This window comes from Mastacembelus armatus, chromosome 14 (assembly GCF_900324485.2).
Source record: "Mastacembelus armatus chromosome 14, fMasArm1.2, whole genome shotgun sequence".
Taxonomy (NCBI): domain Eukaryota; kingdom Metazoa; phylum Chordata; class Actinopteri; order Synbranchiformes; family Mastacembelidae; genus Mastacembelus; species Mastacembelus armatus.
The window spans coordinates 21,866,129-21,892,371 of NC_046646.1; the positions used below are offsets into that span (position 1 = coordinate 21,866,129).

The following is a 26,243-nucleotide window of genomic DNA, read 5'->3' on the forward strand; positions in this document are numbered from 1 at the left end:
AGCTTGTACTTGCTCCAAACTAATTATTGTATGTGCAGGTTTTACATGTTGTTTTATTTAAGCCTAAAATATCAAAAGGTAAATATTGAAGTGTCTTGTTTAATGTCACCATCTTATTTCACGATCCATTTAAAAATACGGTCTGAAAAAAATGTAAAAGGAAAAGAGCAGATATGCACCATTAGGAGAAATTAAGTTTTACTTGAGGAACATGTTATCGTCCCTCTGGTTTGATAAAACTCAGGAGACTTTAAATCTCAAAAGGCTAAAATAGTCATCCTGCTCTGAACGGCTTAATGGAAACAAGCTGACAGTTTGGAGCTAATCTCCCATACTTCATTTGGCCGGATGAGACCCAATTCATTAAACCAATACTCTCATCTGATAGAAGCATAAGATCTCTTGACAATCTGGATAATCTTTCATCTTTATGGTAAGAAAAAAGGACCTCTCAACCTCCCCCACCCTCCCCAGCTATGCCTTCCACCGTGAACTGACAGAGTTGGTTAAATGGCCTTTCTCATTTTACAGCCCATTCAGCCTTGTGGAGGAGGAGTAAGAGAGATTAGTGGCCTGTAACCCAACTCTGCACTGCAGGAGCCACAGCTTGACCTGACCTGAGGGTCCTCGGTGATAGAAACTGAATGCACAATGAGATACAGTACGAGCTGAATGTGTGTATCTGGGTGAAAATATTCTGACCGAGTTCTATGTGTCTTGTGTGTCTTCAGTGTGCATGCAGGCATCTTGAGTTCTGTGTGGAGAAAAACAACATCTATATTCTGATGTAGACACATGTCAACAAGTAAGAGTCTGACTAGACACTGGATACAACAATATTCTGAATATGATTTGTTACAATACAGCTTTGGACAGGTTTAGACAGAGTGTGAGAGCACAGGGCACTACTGTTTCTCTTTTACTTAATCTAAAGTGAAGCGTCGGAGCAGATCCTATGCTCTGTTTTTGTTCTAACAACATAACTTAGTATGCTGTCAAAACTAAAGACTGACATTTTACAGTATGATGGACTTTTTAAGACAAATATTCCTGCACGTTAAATACAGGAGGGTAAATACTTAGAAATTGCAGCTGACTTTCCTAACTCTACCTCGCCGTTTTTAAAAACAGCGTGTGTTCACCTCAGAACATCCTCAGGCTTCAGCATCAGTTCTCAGACATCACAGAGAAGATACACAAGACATGAAACAGAACAACAGCTGGTATAAACAGTTTGTTAGAAGAAAAGGATCAGGGCTTAAGAAAACCTGTTTGTTTTGTGTTTAATGTCCAAGTTATATCAGTTGACTTATGAGTTTCCTCAGAAAAAAGACTTAAAACACCATTATTTTTATAACCTGAGTGTAAAACCAAGAGTGTGTTTCAACAGGTATTAGAAGTAGCCTACAATAGAAAACTACAAACCTGGAATCCCAACACAGCTAAAATGGCACATGATGAAAATAATTTTCTACATTACAAAGTTACAAGAGAGATAAGATGTTGGAGAAAAGTGAAAACACTTTGTCTGGACAACATTAAACCAGCAATCCAACCAGACAATTATAAATATAAAACACTACATACAAGGTACCGGCAACATTAAAAGAGTCAGAATAAAGACGAGAGAAGAAATGCCCTCCAGAGTGTGTCTCTGAAATAAATATTAATAGGACAAAAAAGATTACCTACCTGGCTCAGGTTTGGGAACTCTTTATCATCTAATGACAAGGGAGTAACATGTAGATTAATATAGCTGAGTGTTTGCTAAGTTATCTCATTTACCATCAGGATAATTCTTGCAAAGTTTTGTGAGCTCCAGGAACCCAGGCTCAGTTAATTTTATACTAGATGCAGAAGATATCTAGAAATTAATTAATTATTAATTAAAAATTAATTATTTTGTATTAAACACAAGTAGCTCATGTTAAAACATGTGCATACATTAGCATGTTCTGTACAATGCGTGATCAGCAATAAATATTCATTTTTTATGCCAAACCTCTCACAGTTTTAACTAACTAGTATGAAATATCATGTCTTCCTTCCCGTACACCTTGGTAAAATGTGGCCTGATTAATGAACTAAACAGGCAGTGTAACATGATGCCATTATAACCACTAACAGGGGTTTTAAAAAGCTGCAGATGAGTTGATGAAGTTGATTAATTGCTCCATATTTTCCCCTGGAGTACACTCTCTCTCCCTCTCCCTCTACTGCACAATGACTCTGGGAGAGTACAGTGTGTCTGCACCGTGCATGCACCACTGAATTATTATGGATCCTCCAAGCCTGACAAGAGTTTTGTGAAATGATTCTGAAACTTTCAGGCTAAATTTCTGTTTAGTCATTAAACTGTATAAGGGCAGCAAAGAGGCTAGAGGACTGCCAGCTCAAATTGAAAAGTATGTGGGTTTCATGGTCTGATCTTTATAGAAGACAGGATGCCAACATTTTTCCACAGAGAGTGACTTTAGTACTGACGATGTGGGTGCGAGCAACCTCACCAAATCATTTGGTAAACAACGTCTAAATTTGTCTAGATCAGGGGTCTCCAACCCTGGTCCCTGACCACTACTGTCCTGCAGGTTTTCCAATTATCCCTGCCCTTCCAGTTTCTGATTGGCTGAACTCACCTCACCCAGAACTGACTTACAGAACAGCATTAGGTTAGATATGAATATTAGTGTCATGTGAGGAATAATGGAGGATTTACCTCAGACATATTTTATATTCATGCAAGAAGTAGGTGTGAGTGTTAACTCCAAGTTGGTTAAAGCATCCAATCAGTGCAGGAACTATGTATATAGCTGCGTCTGTGCCATCAAGGCATCAAGATCAAAAGCTTCAGGATTTCTTTCTGGATTTCTGAGGTGTACTACATCACATCAAGGTGTTCTACATGTGTGTAGCTTGTAACTAGGATTTATCTGGGCAAACCAAAAAAAAAAAAAAAAAAAAGCACTTCATCATGTGGGGGAAACTTTAACCCTCAAGCCAGCTCAGCACATGTTGGTTTTGAAGCCTGGGTTGAATGGAGGAGGTGGCCACAGGAGACACTGTGTACTAACACTCAGCTGGGAGTGTGTAACACTGAGCTGAGTCAGAGAATCAGACCTCAGTCCTGAGGAAAAAAAAGACTTTGGAGATGTGGGATTACCTCTCTATCATCAGCACTCTTTTTCTCCTAACACTTGCACTTCAAAACGTTTGACTGTTTCAACTTTGGAAAGTTGCTTTTTCAAGATCTACCAAAGAAAAACTAAGGGTTTGGAAATTGTTTAAAGGCCATTAGATAATACTGGCTGTTTGGTGGGAGTGCTTATAGCGAGATAATTTAAGTCTTTCTAATGGACCAAACAAAAGAGTCCAAAATATCTGGGGCATCTCAACAAATGATTCAAATCACCAGCGTCGAGGGGGCAGCCCTAATTTGAGTGTCAGACTGCTCTGAAATCCTCCAGGTAAACTTCACCTGATTTTACTGCATCAACAGAGAATGCACAAAACAAAGCACAGCTGTTTTTGTTGATTTTCTTTCCTGCAAATGACACATTTGAATGTGCATTGTGCCACAGATGCAAATATAAATTATTGGCTTCCTTTATTACATCTGGAGCCTTATTCATCAAGATAAGCTTGACTGAGCAGGCCTGCTGCCTTGTTGGGGTGCCAAATGACACAAATCCACAACTGCAAACAGCTCAGTGCTGCCAAATCCTTCTACTATTACTCACAAAGCATCACTGAAGCACAACTTGACACTTCTTATTCACAGAGTCGAGAGGGAGTGTGACTCATTCACTTTCTTCAGTTAATGTTGCCCAGAATGTGCGTAAAGACTGGAAAAAGGTGTTTATGTGATCCTCTGTGTCTATTACATCTGCCCTTCATCTTTCCTCTTCAGCCACCAGTCCCAGCTTTGTGGTGCTGCCTTACTTGCCCTTTTCTTCACCCTCCTTTCTTCCTCTATCCTCATCTCACGTTCCTAAGCTTGTCTCTAATCTCTCATTCCTTCCACATCTTGTCTCAGTCTTTACCTCTGCCCCAGACTCCTGTAAACATGTAATTGTGTCTTACCTACTCTTGTTTTCTCAGTTTCTCTCCCCTCCTCTTTTCTCCTACTCATAGTCTCTCAGTACTCCTTACCCTACTGCTCCCTTGGCCCACTGCTATGCTCCTCTACACCTTGACAAACGTGGAACCATACAATTATGCATCACCCACTCCTCTAAATCCTCTCCATCTCCCTCTGTCCTTCTCCTTCCCTGACACTACTGGCCTCCTCCCAAATTCTATTCTCACCTTCTTCTCAGGTAAACGTGTAAATAGTCAGCATCACCAGGTTGCTATTAACGTCTTTTTGCAGCTCCTCTGCTTGGTAGTCCTTACTTTCCTTTTGAATATGGAGCAACTAAAATGAACAGCCCCTACGGTGTTTGTTTGGGTTTTGTATGTGTGCATTTTAGCTGGAAACCACCACAACTTCTACCCTCATTCCCTCCTTCCTTTATCCTGTTCCTACTCGTCTATTCCTTTATAAGATCTGGACAGGTGGTTGTCATTTTTGTAGAGTTTGGCTTAGTGAAGTCGGCGCTGGCCTCTGTTGTGTTGTGTGCACAAAGAGGAGCAAACAACTCTTTCATTAAAATATAACCTTATCGCTATAACCAAGCCATCTGGACCAACTCATTGATGATTTACACACAACAGTTGTTTGCCCAAAGAAAACAACATTCTCTCTGAGTGCATCTATAGGAAATACTTTCTCTCACGGGAATGTTGTTACAGCACAGCACCCAGAAGCTGAGGTTATCCAGCCATGACGGATCATGTGGTTGTACTCCATCCTTGTTGGATTATCTTGTGTTCTGTAAATTTGCTGCCATATTCCTTTTCTCTGTGAAAAGTCTTGCCCATTTTCTGCTGTGTTTATCTCCTTTGTTCTGAGAGAACGTTTTCAAAGCTGACGAAGGTGGACGCTCGAGGGGATTTCGTTGAAGAGATGAGAGGAGAAAAAGGAGGAAGAGTACGACTCATGTGAGCACACACAACTGGAGATAACTGGAGAAGCAACCACATCAATATGGACACACACTTGTTTGAAATTGCAGAAGGGTGTTAAAATAAAAAAAAAAAAAAAAAAAGGGGGATTGTTCCACCAAAGAGGCAAGAGAAAGAGCAAATCAATGGAGGCATGATAATGAATTATTTCCTTGCCAGAGAGGGAGTTAGAGGAGAGAGATAAAAGCAGACCACATGCTGCGCCACTAACAGCCTGGGGGCTACTGCCTGTGAATTATGGCACATTGGAACACACTTGCTGCCCTTGGGACCCATTGGTTGCAAAGGAAAGAGAAAGGCAGAAAAATAGAAATAAGAAAGCTAAAAAGAGATATGGGTGGGGCTGAGGGGAGGGGGGGGGGGGTGTCAGAAAGGGTAACAGGTCAAAGCAAAGTGCCTAGAGTCTCTGTGAAGCATGGATGTACATCTCCATGGCTAATTACAGACGTAAAGATGAAATTAAAGTGGTGGAAATGAAAGAAGGACAGACAGATGAGGGAAATGGAGATGCAAGGCTGGGGTGGGGGCAGCGTTAGATGAGATTATTCAGCATGTGTAATTATGAGAAATATTAGGTGTCTGGTAGAACAGTGAGTGTGTTACTAATGAGAAGTCATGTCTTAATGATCCTTATATGATGTTCCAGATGTACTGTGAGATTTAACAAGTGTGTTTTTACCCCATTAGAACATGATGTGAAACGGCACAAGGCCCGGATTACTCAACTACAGTGCAATTTGTTCTCCATTGCACTATGTTTAACATAACTGAAGCAGACATTAGTCTAACCCCTCTCTTTGTTCCAACTCAGCAGAGACATCCTGCTGAGACAGTCCCAATTTAGGTGCTTGACTGTACAAAAATATATACTAGATTTAAAATATATATAATAGATTTTTGTTTAGGTTTTGCTGATTTGAAATGTTGAGATTTTGCTCTGACTTGTCAACGTAAGTCTGAAGAACCTCTATGTTACTGATATATGACATTATTAAAGTTTGCCTGTGTGACCACTGAAGTAACAGGGCAAAGGGATTAATTAGCAAAGTGTTTTATGTCTTACAAAGATATTTTAGGATTTTTGCATTTCCAGTGCAATCAGCATCTTCAGTTTCTGGGTAATTGGCCAGTGGGAAATAAAACAGCTACCTCTTTTATTTCAGGCTAATTTACATATCTGCACCTGCACTGACAAGGGCATGTATTTTGGCACAGGAAGCCTGGTAGTAGGATTTGAGATACAGGTTTGGCTGATGTGTGTCCAGCAGCTGTTACTCTTTCCTACTACAGTACTATTATCAGTATACTATTATTCTGAGCAAGACGTAAAATCACAACCTTTCCAGTAGCTAAGAACTGCAGCTGAATGGTACAAATTTCAATGCTAGGGTATGAACGAGACATTTGTTGACACTAAGCATGAAAAGAATGAAAACTCAGACTCCTCTCTCCTTCGGTTTTTGCTAAAATATTTACAGCAAACAAGAAAAATAAAACATCAATTCCAAATATCTGATGGATATAAGGAGAATAATGTTACTGCCTGAGCAGCTGTCTATGCTTTGATAATCCATCACAAGCTTACCCAAGACCAATTCTCAATCCCAGCCATTTGTTTCTTTATTATTAATCCACAACATACAGTAATGTAGTATAATGTAGTATAAATACATATCGCTCACTTCACCGCACCCCTCACTGCTTCTCTATCTCCTCTCCTTCCCTCTCCTCTACTCCGGGGATTACCTGCATCAGCTAGGTGTTGTACTAAATAAATGATTCATAGATTAAACAGACAGCCACAGTTGCCATGACGACTCTCTGGGCATTTCTCACTGTTGTGCTGAGAACAGACTGCTGGAAGACCACTGGCTGTACAGTGTTAGGTGGGAACTGTTAGGTGTGACTGTGAAATGCATATGCATGTGCACACAAGTGGCTGGATGTGTAAGGTAATTATGCAAAACTGAAAACTGATTGACTGCTGGTCACATGGTTATGTGTTGGTAAGATGTGTTTAAGAGGACATGACCTAAAATAGATTTTAAAAACTGGATATATGAGAATACTTCTTTGCAATTTTATTTAATCCCATTTATGAATCCATTATGTCTGCCACTGGTGCAGAGTGATGTTACCTAAGATTAATCCAGACTACATCATATTATATTATATCGTGTTTCACTTTCCAGCCATCTATCATTTAACCCGGGGAGAGACGGGACACACCCTGGACAGACCCTCTCCCCTAACTGGTATGATGATGGTTTGCAGTTTGGAACAAATCCTTCTTGGTTGATGTGCCATCAAGATATCTCACTCTCACAGGTAAGACATCTAGTTGAACATTTAAGATGCTGTTTCATTATAAGTCAAATAATTTTCCAGCAATCGTCACTTATTTTAGATTCATTGCAACAACTCTTTCACAGCTCATCAGATGAACATCATTGGAAAAAAAAAAAAAAATATGGAGCCTCTCCCTGAGCAACACAGAAGGAGTGTGACCAAAGTCTCAACAGTCCCTTACCTGTTACTGCAGCTACCTGACAGCGGCTAATTACCCAGGAATAGAAACGACACTTGAAGGTGCCAGTAAGCCCCTTATACACACCAGCAATTAGCCGTAAAGGTCCACTGAACGGTAATGAGGCATCAGACACTAGCTAAGGGAGAGTGGGAAAGGGGCAGGGAAGGAAAGGAACATACCAGTAGTGATAAATACAAAAATGGTGAAAACAGGTGAGAGGAAAAAAGAAAGCAGGAAGGGCTGGAGACGTTTGACGGTTGACATTAGCATGGACAGGAAAGCAGAAATGGTGGAGGGGAAGTTATAGTGTGGGTGCAGATGGAAACGCCAAGACTTCCAGTTCAAAGTGACTTTGTTGTTAAGAGCTTAGCTGGAGGTCTCTCGCCCACTTGGCTGTCAGACAACAACAAGCTCCTCTTGTAAAAGTGATATCTGATCTCAGCAAGATCACTTGTGCAGATTAAGGGCAAACTTGAGTAACATGAAAGATCAAACCTTGTCGGAATCTGCAGGGCAGCAACACAAAGATATTATCTTGCAGCTGAGGCACCAGGACTGGAAGCTTCATTTGATACTTAGGCATATTGGTTTACTGGATACAGAGCCCAGTAAGAAAAATGTCTTAACTTGCACCAGCTGCATTTCTGTTGTACATCATGCCTGTTATTCGATTATTTAGAGGTCAGATTGTGTTTGTCTGAAATTTTTAGTTGATTTATTGGTTTGATAGAAAAAGGCGTGTTTCAGCTTCAGCTGTGCTTCTAGAGTAATACCCTGCTAATTACAGGATTGCTTTCACCCATTTGTCTATTTTTGTTTCTGTGTGGACGTACATTAATGTTTTCACTTTCTACTAATAGATGCATCTATTTTCAAGATGTATAGCTAGAGCACACGCTGGAAACAAATTCTGCCCTTAGGGATAATAAAGCTTTATGTAAGATAAAAATATTACAGTCATACCCTGGATTGCGCCGTTTCCATCAAACTCAGACTTATGCCCTGCCTTATAGAGTAAATCACAGCTCAGGATACATCAAGTGACATCAAGATTTACATCACTGATCAAGTATGGAAATAAGAGGAATGAAAATACTGTACGTATACGCTGTCGCCAAGTTTTGTTTGCGTACACTGTCTGGTGGTGCTGGTGTTTGGCATCACTCAGAGCAGATGCTGCATCACACATTCATTCATTTTATCCAACTTAGGTCAAAAGTCAACATGCCACAGAACGTGGATTAGAAAGGAAACTAGATATCTTGCTATATTGCTGCTCATACACATAGATCAATAATTTTAAGGTACAACATAAAGATTATACCCACCAACTTTTTAGACAGCAACACAACAATGGCCAGCAATGACACAACAGAAAGGATAATTACTCTCCCTTAAAAACTTCCCACTCCCTTCCAGCTGTCTTTCTGCTGCTGCCCTGTTGTTTTTTTTCTAAGGTCATTTTTCTTCTGCTATTTTCTGCCTTTCCTCTCACAGTTTGCAGGCTTGAATGACCCAGAGTCAGTCATGAAGATTTAGTGAAATAAATAAGCCGGCAGGCTAACACTGGAGCAGGGCCCGAGGGCATTAGTTTGACTTCATGACTGTCATCGCTTATCTTTGTACTGCTGCTTTCATGCTGCTCTCTGCAGGGCTGGGAGCGTCTCCAGGAGGTCCAAAGTTTCTACATTTAACTCACAGACAATTCTTCTGTTTCTGATCACGGTCACGTTAAGGCCTCGAGTTTAATTGCAGTAAATATGAGGGTAACAACCAATGACACGTTAGGGATTCCACCTACAGCAATGGCTTTTATCTCATTTACCTGAAGGACAGCGTCTTATGCGACGCATGTATCCACAAAGGAGCTTTGACTATGTGTGACCTTGTACCAGTCAAACCCGTACGTTATATATTGCATTTGCAGGCTACAGATATCTCACTCCACAGGCCTTCTGACGTATCAGCTTCACTGCTAACGACCTGTGTCTTTTACCGAAGTGTTAATGTGAACCGTCGTGGCCCCGGCATCAGTGCCAATGTCCGTGAGGCAAATTCCTGCACATTTATATTTGCGTAATTACGGTGGCTCTAATTTGGAAACGAGAGGACATGTCCAGAACAAGCCCTCCACTCCTACACTATGTTGACAATGCAGTAAATGTTAGGAGACAGAACCCAGTGAAAGCACACAACATTAGGAAACTACAGAGCTAATTTAAAGCCATTATGTTGTTATCTCTGTTCTCCAATATGCTCTATGGCAAAGAGAAGGCTGATTGTTCAGTTCTGCTGTTTCACAGAACAGGAGGTCATACTTTTTCTGACTTTACTGAACTAAACCCACTCAGTGTTTTGTGTGAATTACAATATGCAACAGCACAAAAGAAGAGTTTAGTGCTGAAACAATTCAGTTAATATGTACCTGATAATAAAAATAGAAAATTATGTAAATGATCAGTTATCTAAGTCATTTATCACCAAAAATGCCAAATGTTTGCTGCAACTAGATCGTAGATATTTTATCACTGTGAACTGAACACTATATGAACATGACAATATATACAATAAATCATGATGTTTTTAGAGCTTCATACTGTAAATGCAGCTGTGAATTCAGAGTTTTGACAATCACTATAAACACAATTTAGTAATGTGAGTCTACAGTGCTTTTCTGATCCACACTCTTAACAGCAAATATGGCGTTTCGGGATCAATAGTTTTTTCTACAGTGTACACCTAAGCAGCCATAAGACCTAGTCAGATAGCCCTAGTAACTATCACACTGTGACAGATTACGGTTGTGAAGGGCTGCTCACCCACAGTTGGGCTCCACTGCGATTTTCTGCAAAGGAAAACAGCTACCTCTGCCAATACTACTGGATAAAATGTATTTAAAACACTCTCCTCTGTCATTTATGTGGCTCTAAAGAGATACCTGCAGTTTCTCTTTCCTCATCTATTCGACTAATACCCTACACTATATACTGCTGTTTACGTATAAACATGATTATACAGGAATTAAAATTATACAGGGTTTGTGCTGTTTGGATTAAAAGCACATCTGAATGTCTGAGTATCTGAATGGAGGTATCTTTGAGACTAGATCAGTGACATTAACTTAAAGAATTATTCTTTAATTACAATTAACAAGCCACAGAAAGAAATATGTGCTAAAGTAGAGTCTGCTGAACAGAGGTGCCAAGAAGGCAGCTGAGAAAAGCAAAATAGTACATAAAACTACCTGCTGGGCTTGTAAAGGTAGAATAAGGAAAAACAAATCAATAAGAATACTATTATTTCAGGAGCATATTCCATCTATGCCATTTGTGGTAAAAATAATAAAAAAAAAAAACAGATCTGAGTGGCAACAGGACAGAGCTTGTAAAGCTGTGGGCTTGTCAAGGTTTATATGTTATATGAACTTCAGAACAGAAAGAAAAAGTCATTAACAACTGCTGAGTACACTTTGAACCCCTGGAACATGACTAAAGCTTGAATTTCAGATTTGGCTGAGAACACACAAATAACTAACAGGAGCATACAAACCAGGGTAAAACACTATATCACATCATTTGGATCTATTTTTGTATTCTGTTTTCCAAGGTTATGACCATATTGTAAGTTTCCACCCTGCTAAACACACCTGTGATTCCTGGCTGCTCCGCTTCCCAGACCGCTCATTGTGGAGAGCACTGACTGGATCCCAGGAAAACACACAAATACACACAGACTCACCTGCAGTTCTACACACATTTACATGCAAACCTACACAATTCAACACCATCAGCATGATCCAGAACACCAGATGTGCCACTCAAAATTAATTTCTCCCCCTTGGTGTTTCCTTTCTGCAGTCCAACAGTTAACCTTGAGCGTCATCTAATCAATAGCTTGGTTTATTGGTCCCAACCCACTCCTTCAGCTGCTTGTCAAACATAAAATGCATTGATGAACACAGCCTAAAAGCTGCAGGCAGGTAGGTAGAGAAATACCATGCATTGTCTGCTCACTGCCCATCTGGGAAGTGAGGGAGGGTAACTGAATAATACCACAGAGGCTTCCACTTAAACCAGTCATTAGAAGGCTAAATTAGTGGTGAGGTTTAATGTACCTGCACAGTTTGAAGGTAAAGCCTTAGAAATTGCCACCTGCCAAATCCAACTGCAGGATACACCAAGCTTATTCAAGTTAATCACTGTTTCGGAGTCAGATCTAGATGATCTCTATATAGTTTTAAGCGAGAGATGGACGGGAGAAAGTTTGAAAGCAAGAGTTGTACAAGGCTGTCATAGTGCCCAGCAATTTAGATGCTACAGTAAGATTAGTGGTAGAATTGATTATTGGTCTTAATAAGGTGGAACCTGCTTGTGCTCTCAGCTGCCACTCAGCCTAAACGCCAAAGGCTTTTATGGCTGTTCCAAATCCTATAATCATGGCTGCGTCTGGTACATGGGCTAGTGGGCAATTATCATTTTATTTGTGGATGAAACACTTATCTTGATGTGGAGAGGCTTAAAGCAGATTCTAAACAGTGGCAACAGTAAAATGTGTCTGTAGCTTTATAAAGCATGGAGATATTTATTACACAGTCCATCCAATTACCTAAAATATATAGGCAGATTGGTTTACATTATAAAAGCAGCAAGACCATAACCAGGCTTTGTACAGAATAATATCACCTCTGAGAGAAATGTTTGTTTTCTGACAATACACAGGGAACAGGGAGACAATAAGGACGAGGAGATAAACAGACAGAAAACAGACTTACGGAAAGCCGTGTAGAACTCATGCAGGCTGAGGTGTCCGTCATTGTTGTAGTCGTCATAACGCAGCAGATCCTGCATGGTGCACTCCAGCAGGCTGTCTTCCAGGTGCTCCTTCATGGAGATCTAACACAAACACACAATGTGTTAAATCCTATAAAAGAACAAAAACTAATTATTAAGAAAAAATGTGTGTGAAAATATTGTGCTGAAGGCAATTATCACACACATACAAAATGATCATACCGTATCACAGCTGCTTATTATTTCTCTTTTGCCTTCATCTCTTTTTAATGTAAACTATCAGCTAACGTTCTGTTATGGGATACACGGCACGTATTTAACACATTCTTATATCTATTTTCGGTATTTCTATGAATATGAACAGCTGGGCTTAAACTCTGCTTCATAAAAAATGTAAAAAAGTAAAAACGCTTATGTTCAAGCTAAACTACTAGCTTAACACAAGTGAAAATGCTGCTATATTGCAGACTTCAAAGTGCAGGTAAAGTCTGCAGCTGAAACAAAGTTTGGACTGAGCCCTGACATTCAGACAACCTTATAGAGGAGGACACGCCAATTCACTCCCCCACCCCCACACCCCCGACTTTGGCGCAGTTGTTTAACGTTACTTGACACAGATGAATGAATATTGTAATGCACTTCTGTTGTTACGTGTAGCCTACATTCTTCATAGGCTAATTTAGACTATAATTAGTATAATTAGAAATGTGACATCCACCGAAGTGAAGTAGACGAGGCAAGTTTATCTGTATAGCACAATTCATACACAGAGTAATTCAAAGTGCTTTGCAGAAATGAGAGACAAGTTAAAAGTACATAGGCAAAAATCAAAACAGGAAACAGCAATCAGTAAAATTTGAAATAAAATTAAAGGAGACTGAGTGCAGATAAAATACTTTAGATAAAACACTTTCAGTTGTCACATGCTGACCTAAAAAGAAAAGTTTTTAGCTTGGACCTAAACATTGCCAGAGATGAGTCTTGTCTAGCATCATTAGGAAGATTATTCCGCTTCTCCATGTTTAGTCCTGACTCTGGGCATGAGCAGAAGGCCTGTCTCTGATGGTCTCAGAGTCCAAGCTGGACCAGGATCTCCTCATCCTTATTGTCCAAGATGGTTCATATGGCAGCAAGATGTACTGTGAGATACTTCTTCTCCTTTGGGCTGCTCCCTTCAGGGGTCACCACAGCGAATCATCTGCCTCCATTTAACCCTATCCTCTGTATCCTCCTCACCCACACCAACTATCCTCATGTCCTCCTTCACTACATCCAAGAACCTCCTCTTTGGCTAACAGTGTTGAAATCTACAACAATGACAACGTTCTATTTTGCTGTTCAACCAGAAGTGACCAATAAGAGTTTTTTCTCTAGCAGAAATGGACACACTCCTGGAGCTCATGTACATAAATAAACAACACCCGGGTTAAAGACACAGACTCAGTCTGACAGTCTGTCAGGTTAAGTGCTGTTTGTGATTGCTTTCAATTTCAAGAACACAGTACCAGTCAAAAGCCTGGACACATTTTTTCATTTAATTCAATGGGAAAATGTGTCCAGACAGTTGACTGGTATTGTATCGCTGCTCTGCATCTTATACTTGTGCATACTGAAGCCAAGGTAATTCAAAGATACTCCCCCAGGGAGATGCACCACTTTCTCCTCAACTGTTTGTCATTTATGAGCCCTCTCTTCCAGTTTAGCGGTGCATCTTTCTCAGGGGAGCCATCTCTGAATAGGTGATGTTAAGCAGTTTTACTGCGATAAAAGGAAGGCTCAACTTTTGTTTAAAAACTCCAGGTGCACTATGTACTGCTCAAAAGCATAGTGATAACTAAAAGAAATGTAAAACTAAAGCCAGTTTTTGTCAAAAGATTGACTGTGCTGGATTCTGAGTTTAAGTGCTTGAGAAGCATCTCAACAGGATGCTTTACCTCATTATTTTATTTAGCACCCATATCTCTGTGGTAATTTGCAATCATAAAATAATCCTGACCATAGTAAAAATAAAAAATAATACAAGGTTTATATACACATAGAAAAGGAAAAGATAAGAAATACTGTAGGAAAACACAGAACAATCAACTTTCAAGGAAATTTGAAGGATATTTTCCAGTAAATGGACACTCAGTCATCAAAAAGCCTCATCTAAGAAGTGAAATCATTTGATATAACTGTGGTTTCAAAGCTTTTAAATGGCATGTTTTAGGCACAGAAGCTCCTGACTCTCTTTCCTTTTTTTAAACCACATTTATCCTTGTGAAAAAGTTGTTGTCTGTGTCAGGGCGCTTTAATTTTAATAAAGACTACGTGATTATTTTTAAGTAATTCAGGAAAGAGTATTTTTAGATGAAATATTCCATGTTTAAGTCCTTCAGCTATAATGTCCAAGCCTAAAAATATAACCCCTGAGCTTGTTCAACTCCCCTAATTGATTTTATATGGAGCTATACATGTGATACAGCAGATTAAAGGATGTGACAAACTTATATGACAAACTGCAGCCATGTGTTTACTGACAGACTCTTCTGTCCTCGGGCATTTGAATACTTCAAACCCAAAGTATATGACTTCACCCTCCAAGACCATCTCTGACAATAGACTGATCCCAAACTGGAAACAGTCTGGATGGATGAGTGGTATTCATCTTAAAACGCCTTTGATCCTTAAAAGCGTTATTTCGCTGAATTTATGAATTCTTACAGGATTATCCAAAGACTTCCTGGCAACATGTCAGCATTAGAAAATGCCAGCTGTGATTGATCAAAATATTTGTTGGATCTTTAATGCAGCTCTCTGCCAGAAAGGGATTTTATTATATATTTCTGCTATTAGAACTAGGCCAAAAATAACTCTTTTTAATTTTGAAAGGGGACAAAGCGTGTCATCATTTGCAACCACAGCCAGATCACAAAAGATTCATTACTGTCACATTTTACAGCCTTGTTTTCCTTTAATATCTCACAACTATTCTCTAAATAAGTTTAATATTAAATGTAAATGTTAGATATTATGGCTGTATAGAATGTGACAATTTACTCTTCCCATTAGAGCCTACAATGACTCCAACATGGCTCAATGCTTTCTGGCAGCAGTCGCTGAGATCATAGCATTGGCTGGGAGGAGTCTAATTACACACTGAGCTCTGATGCTCATTTCCTGATACCAGATGATGCCCAAATAATTTTATTCCCTAATCTTGCAAATGTAAATGCCAATCTTTTCCATGGTCCCGCTACCATCAAGATCATTTCAGTGAGCATGTTTCATTGTCGAACAAGACTATTAGATGTCATTCACTCCTCTTTGCAGTTTCACCACAAGGCCTTCAACGTACAGTGAAAACTCAGATGGAGAGACAAAGAAAAGTCAAATAAAATGGACTGATTGTCATGCAGAGTCCACTGGGAGAGGCTCCCATTTTTAGGGTCTCATAAAAACAAAGATGACATTTTTACACCTAAATGGCAAATGTCTTCGATGAAGCTGAAAGCTTTTTTTGTTTTTTTGTTGGTGCCACACTGGATCTCTTCACACACTCCCCATCAGCAGAGTTGAGGCAATGAATACTCCAAAATTCAGAAAACAGGGAGCTACCTAGGAGCTACCTTACAGACAATAGTTTCAGAAACTAAAAGAAAAGTGATGATGCTTTCAAAAATGATACGAATACAAATTATTCATTCATGAAACTATGAAAATCAATGGCCGTTTTTCAGTGAAGTGAACAGCAACAACCTAAATCAAATCAATACTTGGTGTGACCACACTTTGCTATGAGATAGACTGTTTATGCTCAGCTTTACTGAGCAGGTCAGTCAAATCTTGCATCTTGGAACTTCTGTACTCGATACCCACCTTTTCCAGCTCGTCGCTGACCAGCCGTGTGTCCTGGTTCACATCTAGGTATTTGAACATAGTGTCCACCAGTGCTCTCTTCTCCTCCATGTCTCTCTGCTGGCTCTGCTTTCCAGTCTTCAGCACTTTAGGCTGCATGTCCAGCAGCATGCTCTTCAGTCTGTTGTACTCTGACATGGTGCAAGCATTGCCTACAGGAGAAACCACACAGACAGAAGAAAACACATTTGATTATTCTCAGTTATACAAGCCATAGCCTTCGGATTGTAGCTGTAAATTGGATTTAATGTGCACTTGTGTTTTATAAAGGGAAAAGAAAAAGAGATCAAGATGGACAGAATATCTGCATTTGTATCTTCTTGAATGTTTACTCATTTAAAATTATGTTTGCATAACTTGTTTGACAGCTTTTCTGTGCAGAGTCCAATTAACTACAAGTAATACTTGAATTCACATAAAAAACCAAAGGTAAACATTCTCAATTAGACCCCTCAAAAGCTTCTTATCCTCCAATGGGATTAAAACTCCTGTTTCAAACCTGACAGGCTGTCTTGCACTTGGTTCTCTTCAAAAGCTCTGACTGATGACGACATGCAGAGGAAACGAGAGAACCCAAAATTAATCATGGCCAGCATTCACCATCTATTCTTCACACTTGAAATCGTTAATTATGTAAAACACATTTGTGAGTAACTTAATACTAATAGAGAGCTGCCTGCAAATAAACACAATCTACAGAGAGGGAGAGGACAAATATGTTATTTCCTTTTCGCTTACGTTCTCCCTTTGCTTATATGACCTGAGCCTGATGACAGCATGAGAGATGCTCGTGGGGGGAGGGAGTGAGGCATATGTGCACGTCAGAAGAATGCTGATTAGAGAACAAATATGAAGAAACTCTCATATGAATAAATCATTAGGCGACGTCCCTACATGATCACTGCAGAGCAGGAGACCCCCCTCTGAGAGTACATGGGAATGGATCGCATTGCCTAATCTGCACCAACAGCTCAGCAACTATCAAAGCTAATGAATGCAAACTGAGAAGAGACAGCAAACCTGAAAGACCGACTCCAGAAGTTTAGCCCCAGCATCTCCTTTTGGTTCTAAACCCATAGCAGTGGGGAGTGCTGCCAAGTGTACAGTATCTACAGCTGTTAGCAAAACAGTCACTGCAGCAAAGTCAATAAGGGTTTGTCAAGGCCATAGCAGAGACGACATCTCCTGCTGTGGTACTTTATTTAATTACATATTAAAGATGTTAAAGATTTTTGTACTAATGCATATACACACATGGACAAACAAACAAAGATGCACTTTTTTTGTAGCATTATATATTTTTTTAACCAGAAAAAAAAAAACAAAGTAACATCACATATTTCAGAAATCCTTCACAACATTACACACACAAGAAATAAAACAAATGTCCCCTCCAGTATCAGTTCTGCTCAAATCCCAGTTCTATTTTCCCGAGACACAAAGGGATTGATGGTTCATTCAGTTTGAAACTTTCAGATGTGTGACAAATTAAAGGAAAACACAACATAAGTGTTGGGACAGCACAAGCCACCAGAACAGTGATAATACACGTTGCCATGGGTGTAATCATTCGCTAACCTTGTCAAAGAGGTTTTGTTTGTGTGAACTTCACCAGACTTTAACCTCAGGGATGGAAGATTAGAAACTCATGTGGGTTGTTTTGAAAGGTACGGTAGTGACAGATGACCTACTTTGTCGTTTAGGTGTGAGTTCTGCAACCAACTTCCTTAGCAAGTATCAAATAGAAATAGAAATATCATAAAGCATAAAGTTTATATTGTTTTACTTTCCTAACATCTGCAATGCTCAGTCTCAAGCACATTTGTCCTAAAAAAGAAATATTAAAAAAAAAAAATTTCAATAAGAATATAAATATTTTAAAAAGGGTTACAGATGTAGTTTAATATTTAATGTGGGCTAAAAGATTTCTTTAAGCAATGTGGTCAAACAGGAGTGAATTATGACTTTTCTGGAGAATTGTGTGAGAAAGACATTGTTAGAGCTTTACATCAGCTCACCATTGCTCCATAAGGGTCAAACATAAGGTCGAAGTGTGAGCATCCTGCTTTGATAAATTACAAACAGCAGAAAGTGACAGCATGTACGAAATTATGAGACTGGAACTTAAACTTGCAGTAGTGAGACTGGATAATTAACTACATCTATCAAAGTGTTGGAATGGTTTGCTTGGTGGTCGAGGTCAATGAGGACAAAAAAGCAAGTAATTAAAGGAAGCCATCAATCCAATGAATCTTCTTATTAAAACATGAAGCCTCACACACCCACATGACAAAGACAATGTGGACTCTTCTCTACAATAAGTGTCAAGTCAAGGTCTTGAATAAATCCCTGTTTGATGTTATTCCTGCGAGGGGAATGAAGCGTGAGAAGGATAAGACACGAGGGATCATCACCTAACTGTCATCCCTGTCCCTGCTCTGGAAGGGCAGAAATAAATTAACAGCCCCATGCTGATTCACATCTTGTCATATATATATATATATATATATATATATACACACACATATATGTATGTATAGTGAAAAATCCTCTCTTTGCTCAGACTTACTCTGTCCTATCAAATACACAGGGACAATATTGTGAAAAGATATTTCAAAGGATATCCTTCTGTTTCACATATAAAACATGACATTTTAAAGGCACAGTACGTCAAAGCCTTGTGAAATTGGAGACATGGTTCCACCAATGCTGCACCTACATGGGCTGATTAAGGTCATAAATTACTTTAATGCCCTAATGACCTCCTTACCTCACCAGGTACACCTTCTAGCTTCTGTTCGTGGTGACAAAGTCAGTGCTACACCTGGAGGTTACAGTGAATCATGCTCTCTTTCTGTGCTGAAGTAAATGTCCTTTGATTCCGTCTTTCTCGTTCTGCTGAGTGCAGCAGCTGCAGCAGTGACAGAGAAATATCTGTCTGTATTACAGTGCATCCACCCCTGACTCTAACACTGCTTTATTGTTCTAGAGGGACTAGGACTCTCTTTATTGCCTGTTTGAAATGTTAGCTGCTTAAGTGAGTGATCTGAAGCTGCTCGCTCCATGGACATCCAATGTCCCAGAGACAGAGCTCCTCTGCATCGCTCAGAGCATCCTCCAAGCTCACATTTTGTAAATGTCATGCAGCAGAAAACAAATAGAGAACCAAAGACTGAAGTCCCTGTCATGCTCAAGGGAATGGACAAGAACACAATGCACAAAATGTGGTTCAAGGGGGATGAGTAGGAAGTTGTGCTCTAATACGTTAACGTGGTGATTTTGATGTTAAATCTAAAAAAAAAGAGGAAAACAACTGAACGTTAAGTCTGCGTGAATAACAGATCAATTATTAGCGAAGCATGACTTTGCAAGTTTAGCTCATCAGGACAAATTGTTCAGAATTCCAGTGGAGAAATTTAAAAGTGGAAAGCAGTCACTCATCAAAATCTAAAAATGTCACCTGTCCTTATTGGACGAGTTCTTGGTTACGGATAAAAAATGGAGGGAGGGAAATTCAAGACATCAATCCTTCAGATGATGGAAACTCCCTTCAATGCCCTCCAGGATGGAAGAGTGCTCAGTGCTAAATTTATGTCTCACTGACCTCCTCTGGCTGAAATGATGGGATTATTTACTGCAATGCTGTCTGTGTGCTGCTAATACGTGATGATGATGGACCTCCCTTCCAGGTAATTATGAACATGATGGACACTCTTTGCTTCTGAGGGCAGCAAGGTCTAAGTGAGCTGAGCCAATCTTGGATGGGTGACAGTCACAGAAGAGCCTCATATTGTATAATCACCGATGGCAGCTGTTTAAAATCGGCTTACTATAAGCTTCATGGACCACCCAGCATTTCTTTTGTGACTGAAAACACTAAAGCCTTTAACTTTCACCACTTTCATATTCACCATAATATATTTTCAGCATGAGGCGAAGGTAAGGAAAATTATTTTTCAGGTTGAAAAACAATAGGTTTGTGAAAAATACTTCCATGGAGCATAACGTGGCTCAGGGTCTGCAATGTTTGGAGGAAAAGGGTGAATTCAGGAAAGGGAGAAACTACTGGTCAAGAGGAAGAAAATGCTGCTGATTAAAATTATTTATCAAAAAAAAAAAAAAAAAAAAAGCCAAACATTTTCATGGAGCAGATTTTCAGGTGTGAGGTTTTATATAATCAGAAAGGGAATATCTTTGGATTTTGAACTGTTTGTTAGATGAAAAGTTACTTTATCAACCGATGCATTAAATAAGTAATCGACCTAATACATTTTCATTGTTTGCTGTCTGGATCCATCATGTATACATTACAGAATGATGAAGCATTTATCACAAAAAATTAGTTGGGATTGAGCTCGGGAACATCTAGGAGCCTTATAGTTTAAGAATATACCACATAACCCCAACATTCACACCTTAATTCCTGGCCAGGGACTTTTGTCATATCTCTCTCTATGCCCTTGTTTCCTGAGTCACTGAACTGTCAGACTTTGATCTATCAAATAAAGGTACAAGACCACAAAAATGAAGGATTCAGCTCTTGAAGACACTCCCCCAGATGAATTCAAGCAGCATTTTGCAGGACATGCAATAAAAGCTCAATAGACATACAGTATATTTCCATAAAACCGTGGCACAAGCCCAGCCATTATTCAAAAACAGCTTGCACAGCACCCATCTACAAAGAGCAGCAGGAGGAGGCCAGGGAGGTGGAGGGAACCTGCAGCAAGCTTGGTCAACAACAGCAGCATGAACAATCAGCGGAGCAAGTGTATGGGCTGTGGAGTTATAAAGACCTCACCGACTGTTTGAATTTGATTCAAGGGCTGCAAGAGTCCGCTGATAGGGTCAGCTGTGAGCTGTCACGGCTAAAGATTAATGAAAATATCATTATCAGAGTCGTGGGTTAAACAACAATTTGTCTTTCTGAGTTAATATCCTGTGTGGGACTGCTCTTGGGAACCTCTTATTGATAGTGTGAGCGATAATTCCACATCAAAGCAGTAAAAAGTGATGATTCTTAGTTTAAAGTGACTCCAGTATTTCTCCGTTACTACATAACCCCCAGTGATTTAAAATGTTCCCTCTAGATTTCCTGAGTACAGGCAAGCTGTCTGCCAGTTTGCCTCACCATACATTCAGCAGAGTGGATCAGTGTGTGCTCAGGAAGCCTTATCAGAGTGTGTGCAGCTTGGCACTGACTAAATGAGGACCCCATCGCAACACCAAAGTTACTGGCAAAGCAGTGAAGGAGAAATAGTACAGTAGCATTCACACACCGTCTGTCTGGAAGCCTATCGTCTAGAACTGCACATCAGCACTATACACATCAGTCCTATATCTCTTCCTCTCTACCCCTCCGGGTCCGACTCCCTTTACTCATCGGGTCCTGTCAGTCTCGTGAAAAGCAGAGCCGAGGAGCTGCACGAGCTCCGGCAACCGCCCTGTGGCCATCTTTGGTTTTTAGTGACCATCTGAATCAAGTAAACACTGGTGATATCACTGTTATTGTTGACACTGCTACTGTCATTAGTAATGATATTGTCTACAGGGCCAGTAATTTTTACATTTTTATTTTTTTCTTTGAACATTAACTATGATATATTATAATGTACTTTTTGTTTTCTTAAGTTTAGCTTTTTTGATTTTGCTGAAGTTACTGCTGAAAGAGAGGCATTCTCCCTAGACATTTTGCAAGCAGTTTTTAAAAGAAGTACAATATATTGTAACAGTTTCTGCAATTTATTATCACCTGAACTACATTTTTTTCATGGTCAATAACACAATATGTGGTTTGTTGCAAATTGCAGCCCAGTCAAACAAGACATCACCACCTACCTGCATGCAGTCTTAGCTGTACTGCCGACAGGCTACTGCCTAATGGAGACTCAAGTGGTTTTCAGAGTCATGAATTACATGATGACCTGTACGACCAATAAAGCAAATAATAGCAAAGAGGAGAGTTGTTCTATAGAGGGTCAACAACAAACAACACAAAGCGCAATCAGATTTTAAATGGCACAGAGAGAATATAAATACAGTTGCACTTGCACCTTCAGTCACAGTGAAGTGGATTTAGCTAAAGAAAATAATTACCAAGCTCCTGCTCCTGATAACAAATTGAAACTGGGAACAAGCTCGGGCGTTGATTACATTTTTAGCATCCCTCCACTTTTCTCCCCGGCACCTGCAGTGTAAGTTACAGTAATCTCAAGGCCTTTCACAGCCCTTGCTGGGGCCTGTGAGCTGCTGCCTGGTGTTCCCATGAGTATACAGCTTTTAAATTGCCTGGATGTGCCAAATGGAGGGGATGGCCGCCTCTGGCTGTATGTGGCCTAACTGAACCCTACTGACAACAGAAAACCCTGGACAAATATCCAACATTACCTTGCCAAAATGCTGCAGTGACCTTGTGGGGAAAGTTGCAGAGGCACAGAAAGAACGCCTGATTTTAAAGTGGAAGGTAGACCGAGACAAAAAGCGGCATAAGGGAACCCTTTGGTACATCTCTAATGTTTTTTTAGTTATGCTTTTGTTTGGGGTCATTAAAAAGAACATCCTGTGTAATTCAATGCATGGCCAGATTAACCTGTGACAGAACTTCAGGCAATTTGCTGTGAAGCATCTGACTCCACATTTTTTGTTCTGTTACAACCGAGTTCTCTTCAAGTCTCTGTTAGCAGCATGTCTCCTGAGTGGCACAAGGGAAACTGAATTCGATTTCGGCTGAGGTCCTCTACAAGACATGGCAACACAAATGGCTGGTAACGAAAGGCCTGCCTGGTACACAAGTGTTGCAAATTCCATAGCAAACACAGCAAGCAAGTCAAATCTTCAATGATACTAATTGGACACTGAAATCTGCAGACACCAGTGCAAAATGTAGCCATTAAAAGTGAAGCCTTCATAACATGTCCTAGACTATTCATAAAAGTAATCAGAAATAACCGTACATAAGATAGAGTCCAGTCAGTGGTGCAAGCAGATGATGCTGCAGAAAACTTTCCACTTCCACAGAAATGTAAGGATAATCGAGCTCCAAAACACAGCAGCCAATATAAAGTCCTCAAACAGCAATCACCAGGGGAAACAGAAGATTGATGGCATCTGAACTTCCTCATATATGTATGTGCAGATCAGTGTTACAGAATACTGACACTTGCAAAACAACAAACAAAACAGGACCAAGAGGAAGGCAGACATGCACAATGAGACCACAGTTTACATTCGCTCTCCTCAATCAGAAAAAAAGGTTTATCCTTCATGTAAACTCGGTGAAGGTTTGCCTTCAAAACACTCCAACCTTCATTCTTATTCTTCTCGTCTGGTTACAACTTTGCTTCAGTGGCGAAGGCTGAATTATATTTCATTTTCACACATATGTAGCAGTTTGAACATCTGGTGCTGAAAAAAAACTGTCAAACTGCTTGAAATCATCATTTGAATTAAAATGGGAATTAAATAATGCTATCAAATATTTCATTCTGCTGCATGCAGGAAGTATGTGACTTTATATTTACTCAGACTATTCATTGTATTAGAAATCATTCCAAGCGTAAACCTATTGCATATAAAGGAAATTAATTTTGTTATGTTTTCACAAGAGGCAAGATGAATTGGTTAGTTATATTTGAGTCTCTACGATCATGCAATAGCAATGGTGTTTTCATTACCCACAGATGAGGCAGACATAGGGAGCTGATTTCAAATTTGATGACAACCCTCAATTATAATGAGTATGTTTCCCCCTGAGCTAATGAGAAACAATGCAATCAGCTGATAATGTGGTCATTTATTACCCTCCCAATAATTACAGCACAGTCATTTGCTTGTTGGTACATCAGAGGTGAAGATATTCTCTTTCCTCTTTCATTCTTTAAGTTCATTACTCGGTCACTGGGGGCAGTTGACTGCAGCTCTAATTGAGAAGTAAATGTTGTAGATCAGATGTCGTTCAGTTTTTCCAGGTCAGTGTTGCCAAATGAATACGTTTTGATTTGTTATCATATTATACTTGGTAGTATGTTCACTTTTGGAGCAAACTGTTGTTTCTATGGCTTTGGCAGATTGGAGAACCATCTGAAGACCATGTTCTAATGTAATTAATATGAATTAGCAGCTGATTTTAGAGTTAATCAAATGTCTCCTGCTTTATTCAATTCTGTATTTTCAAACTGAATATTGCTAAAACCAAAACGTTTTTACTGAAACATACAGTTTCTTCAACAGGGCTAATGTTATAGTCTTCATAAAAGGATTTTTGGTGAAACACTGGAAACCTGATGCTCCAGCGATGACACACTAACCTTTCAGATACAGTGGGTACGGAAAGTATTCAGACCCCTTTAAATTTTTCACTCTTTGTGTCCTTGCAGCCATTTGCCAAAATCAAAAAAGGTCATTTTATTTCTCATCAATGTACACTCAGCACCCCATCTTGACAGAAACAAACAGAAATGTAGAAATTTTTGCAAATTTATTACAAAAGAAAAACTGAAATATCACATGGTCATAAGTATTCAGACCCTGTGCTCAGTATTGAGTAGAAGCACCAAAACCATGATCATTCCTTAACCTTAAGTGTCTCAGTTCCCACTAACACACAGGGCGCTGAACATGAACCACCTGTATGTCATAATCCTGGATTATTAAAATGTTGATAATCAAAGTAATCCAGACAACAGTTACATACCCGTAAAAAAAAGGGCCGGACACTGATCTCCCAGTCATTATTACTGTCCTGACTATAATGTGTTTATTGTGTCCTATTTTTTTTAAGATAAAAATGGAATAAATAAATCAAACAGGACAAGGAGTCAGATTACATCTGACTGCACTGCATGCCCAACTGTGATGCAGTGGACTGATATCGACTCATTAGAGGTTTACAAGCGGAGTCCTTCTCTCTGCCAGCATGTAGAGACGGTAGCAGAAAAGGCCATTAACCAGAAAACAGAATAAATGAAGGGGGAAATTAACAAAACGCAAACAAATAACACTGTATTTCTGAACGCCCTGCCTGGTCTCTGTTGATATGGTTCCTCTGTTTGCAGGTCACCTCCTTCATTCATTCTGTGAAGCTATCTGGGTCACACACACCAAAACAAAAATGCAGAAATACAAGAAACGGTTTTGTCAAAGTTGTGGTTTTCCGTTCATGATGACGTGACCTGGATGAAATGGGACTTATTCAGACCCCTTTGCCTCCAGACTATTCCTAAAAATGACCACAGTGCAAACACAAACTGGGTGAATTTATCATTGCAGCTGGGCAATGATAAAAACATGTACACCACTTCAACTACGTGTCCCTTCAGAGGATTGCTTCTGAAATAAAATTGGTTACTTTCAGTCTGGTAGTGAACTGTTTCTTTTTCCCACCGAGCCCTTTCAAAGCTGTGCTCTTCATGAATTCATACAGTATAACAGACTATGGGAGATGAGGGGCTTTCCGACATAGCAATTTAATAACAGTGGGAACCCAGTCCTTCAGACAGCAGCTTGTCAACTGGAATGGCAATTTTCAAAGCCTGGGATCTAGAGCTATTTAAATATCCATTGCCTTTCTGGCCCTTCAGGATGCAGGTCTAAGCCTCCGTATCCTTTCGCTCATGCCAAAGACTGTTCGTGTAAACCCAAGACGATCTGTCTCTGAGATCAGTTGTGTTGATTTACATTATGACAGAGTTTTCAAATGAACTGGCTACTCTAGTCTAGTAAAGTTTCACAGTATATATGCTAAGATATTTGAGACAGAAGACTTTTCTTAATGTAGGCTGTTTAGTCCTAGTTCTAGTCCTGCTCACATCAGAAATGTAAAAATGTAATCTCTACTAGCAGCCTCTTGATTTTCACACTGATTAGGAAACAACAGATGGTCCAGTTTGAGTAATTGAAGTGGACTTAATGGCTGAATGTGACTGAATGAGGGAATTTCATGATAGTTTCATGTGCTAGTATGT

General features: G+C 39.7%; 1 protein-coding gene across 3 annotated transcripts in view; it reads right to left on the reverse strand.

Annotated features, from left to right (window-relative positions):
- Positions 1 to 26,243, reverse strand: part of fstl4 (follistatin-like 4) — a 142,675-nt gene that overhangs the window by 35,006 nt on the left and 81,426 nt on the right. For all 3 annotated transcript variants that reach the window (XM_026328733.1, XM_026328732.1, XM_026328731.1), the window contains exons 4-5: positions 16,243 to 16,433; positions 12,366 to 12,486 (exon numbers count right to left, since the gene is read on the reverse strand). In XM_026328733.1, coding sequence (XP_026184518.1) covers positions 12,366 to 12,486; positions 16,243 to 16,433 — 312 coding nt within the window. The remainder of the gene's footprint in view (positions 1 to 12,365; positions 12,487 to 16,242; positions 16,434 to 26,243) is intronic.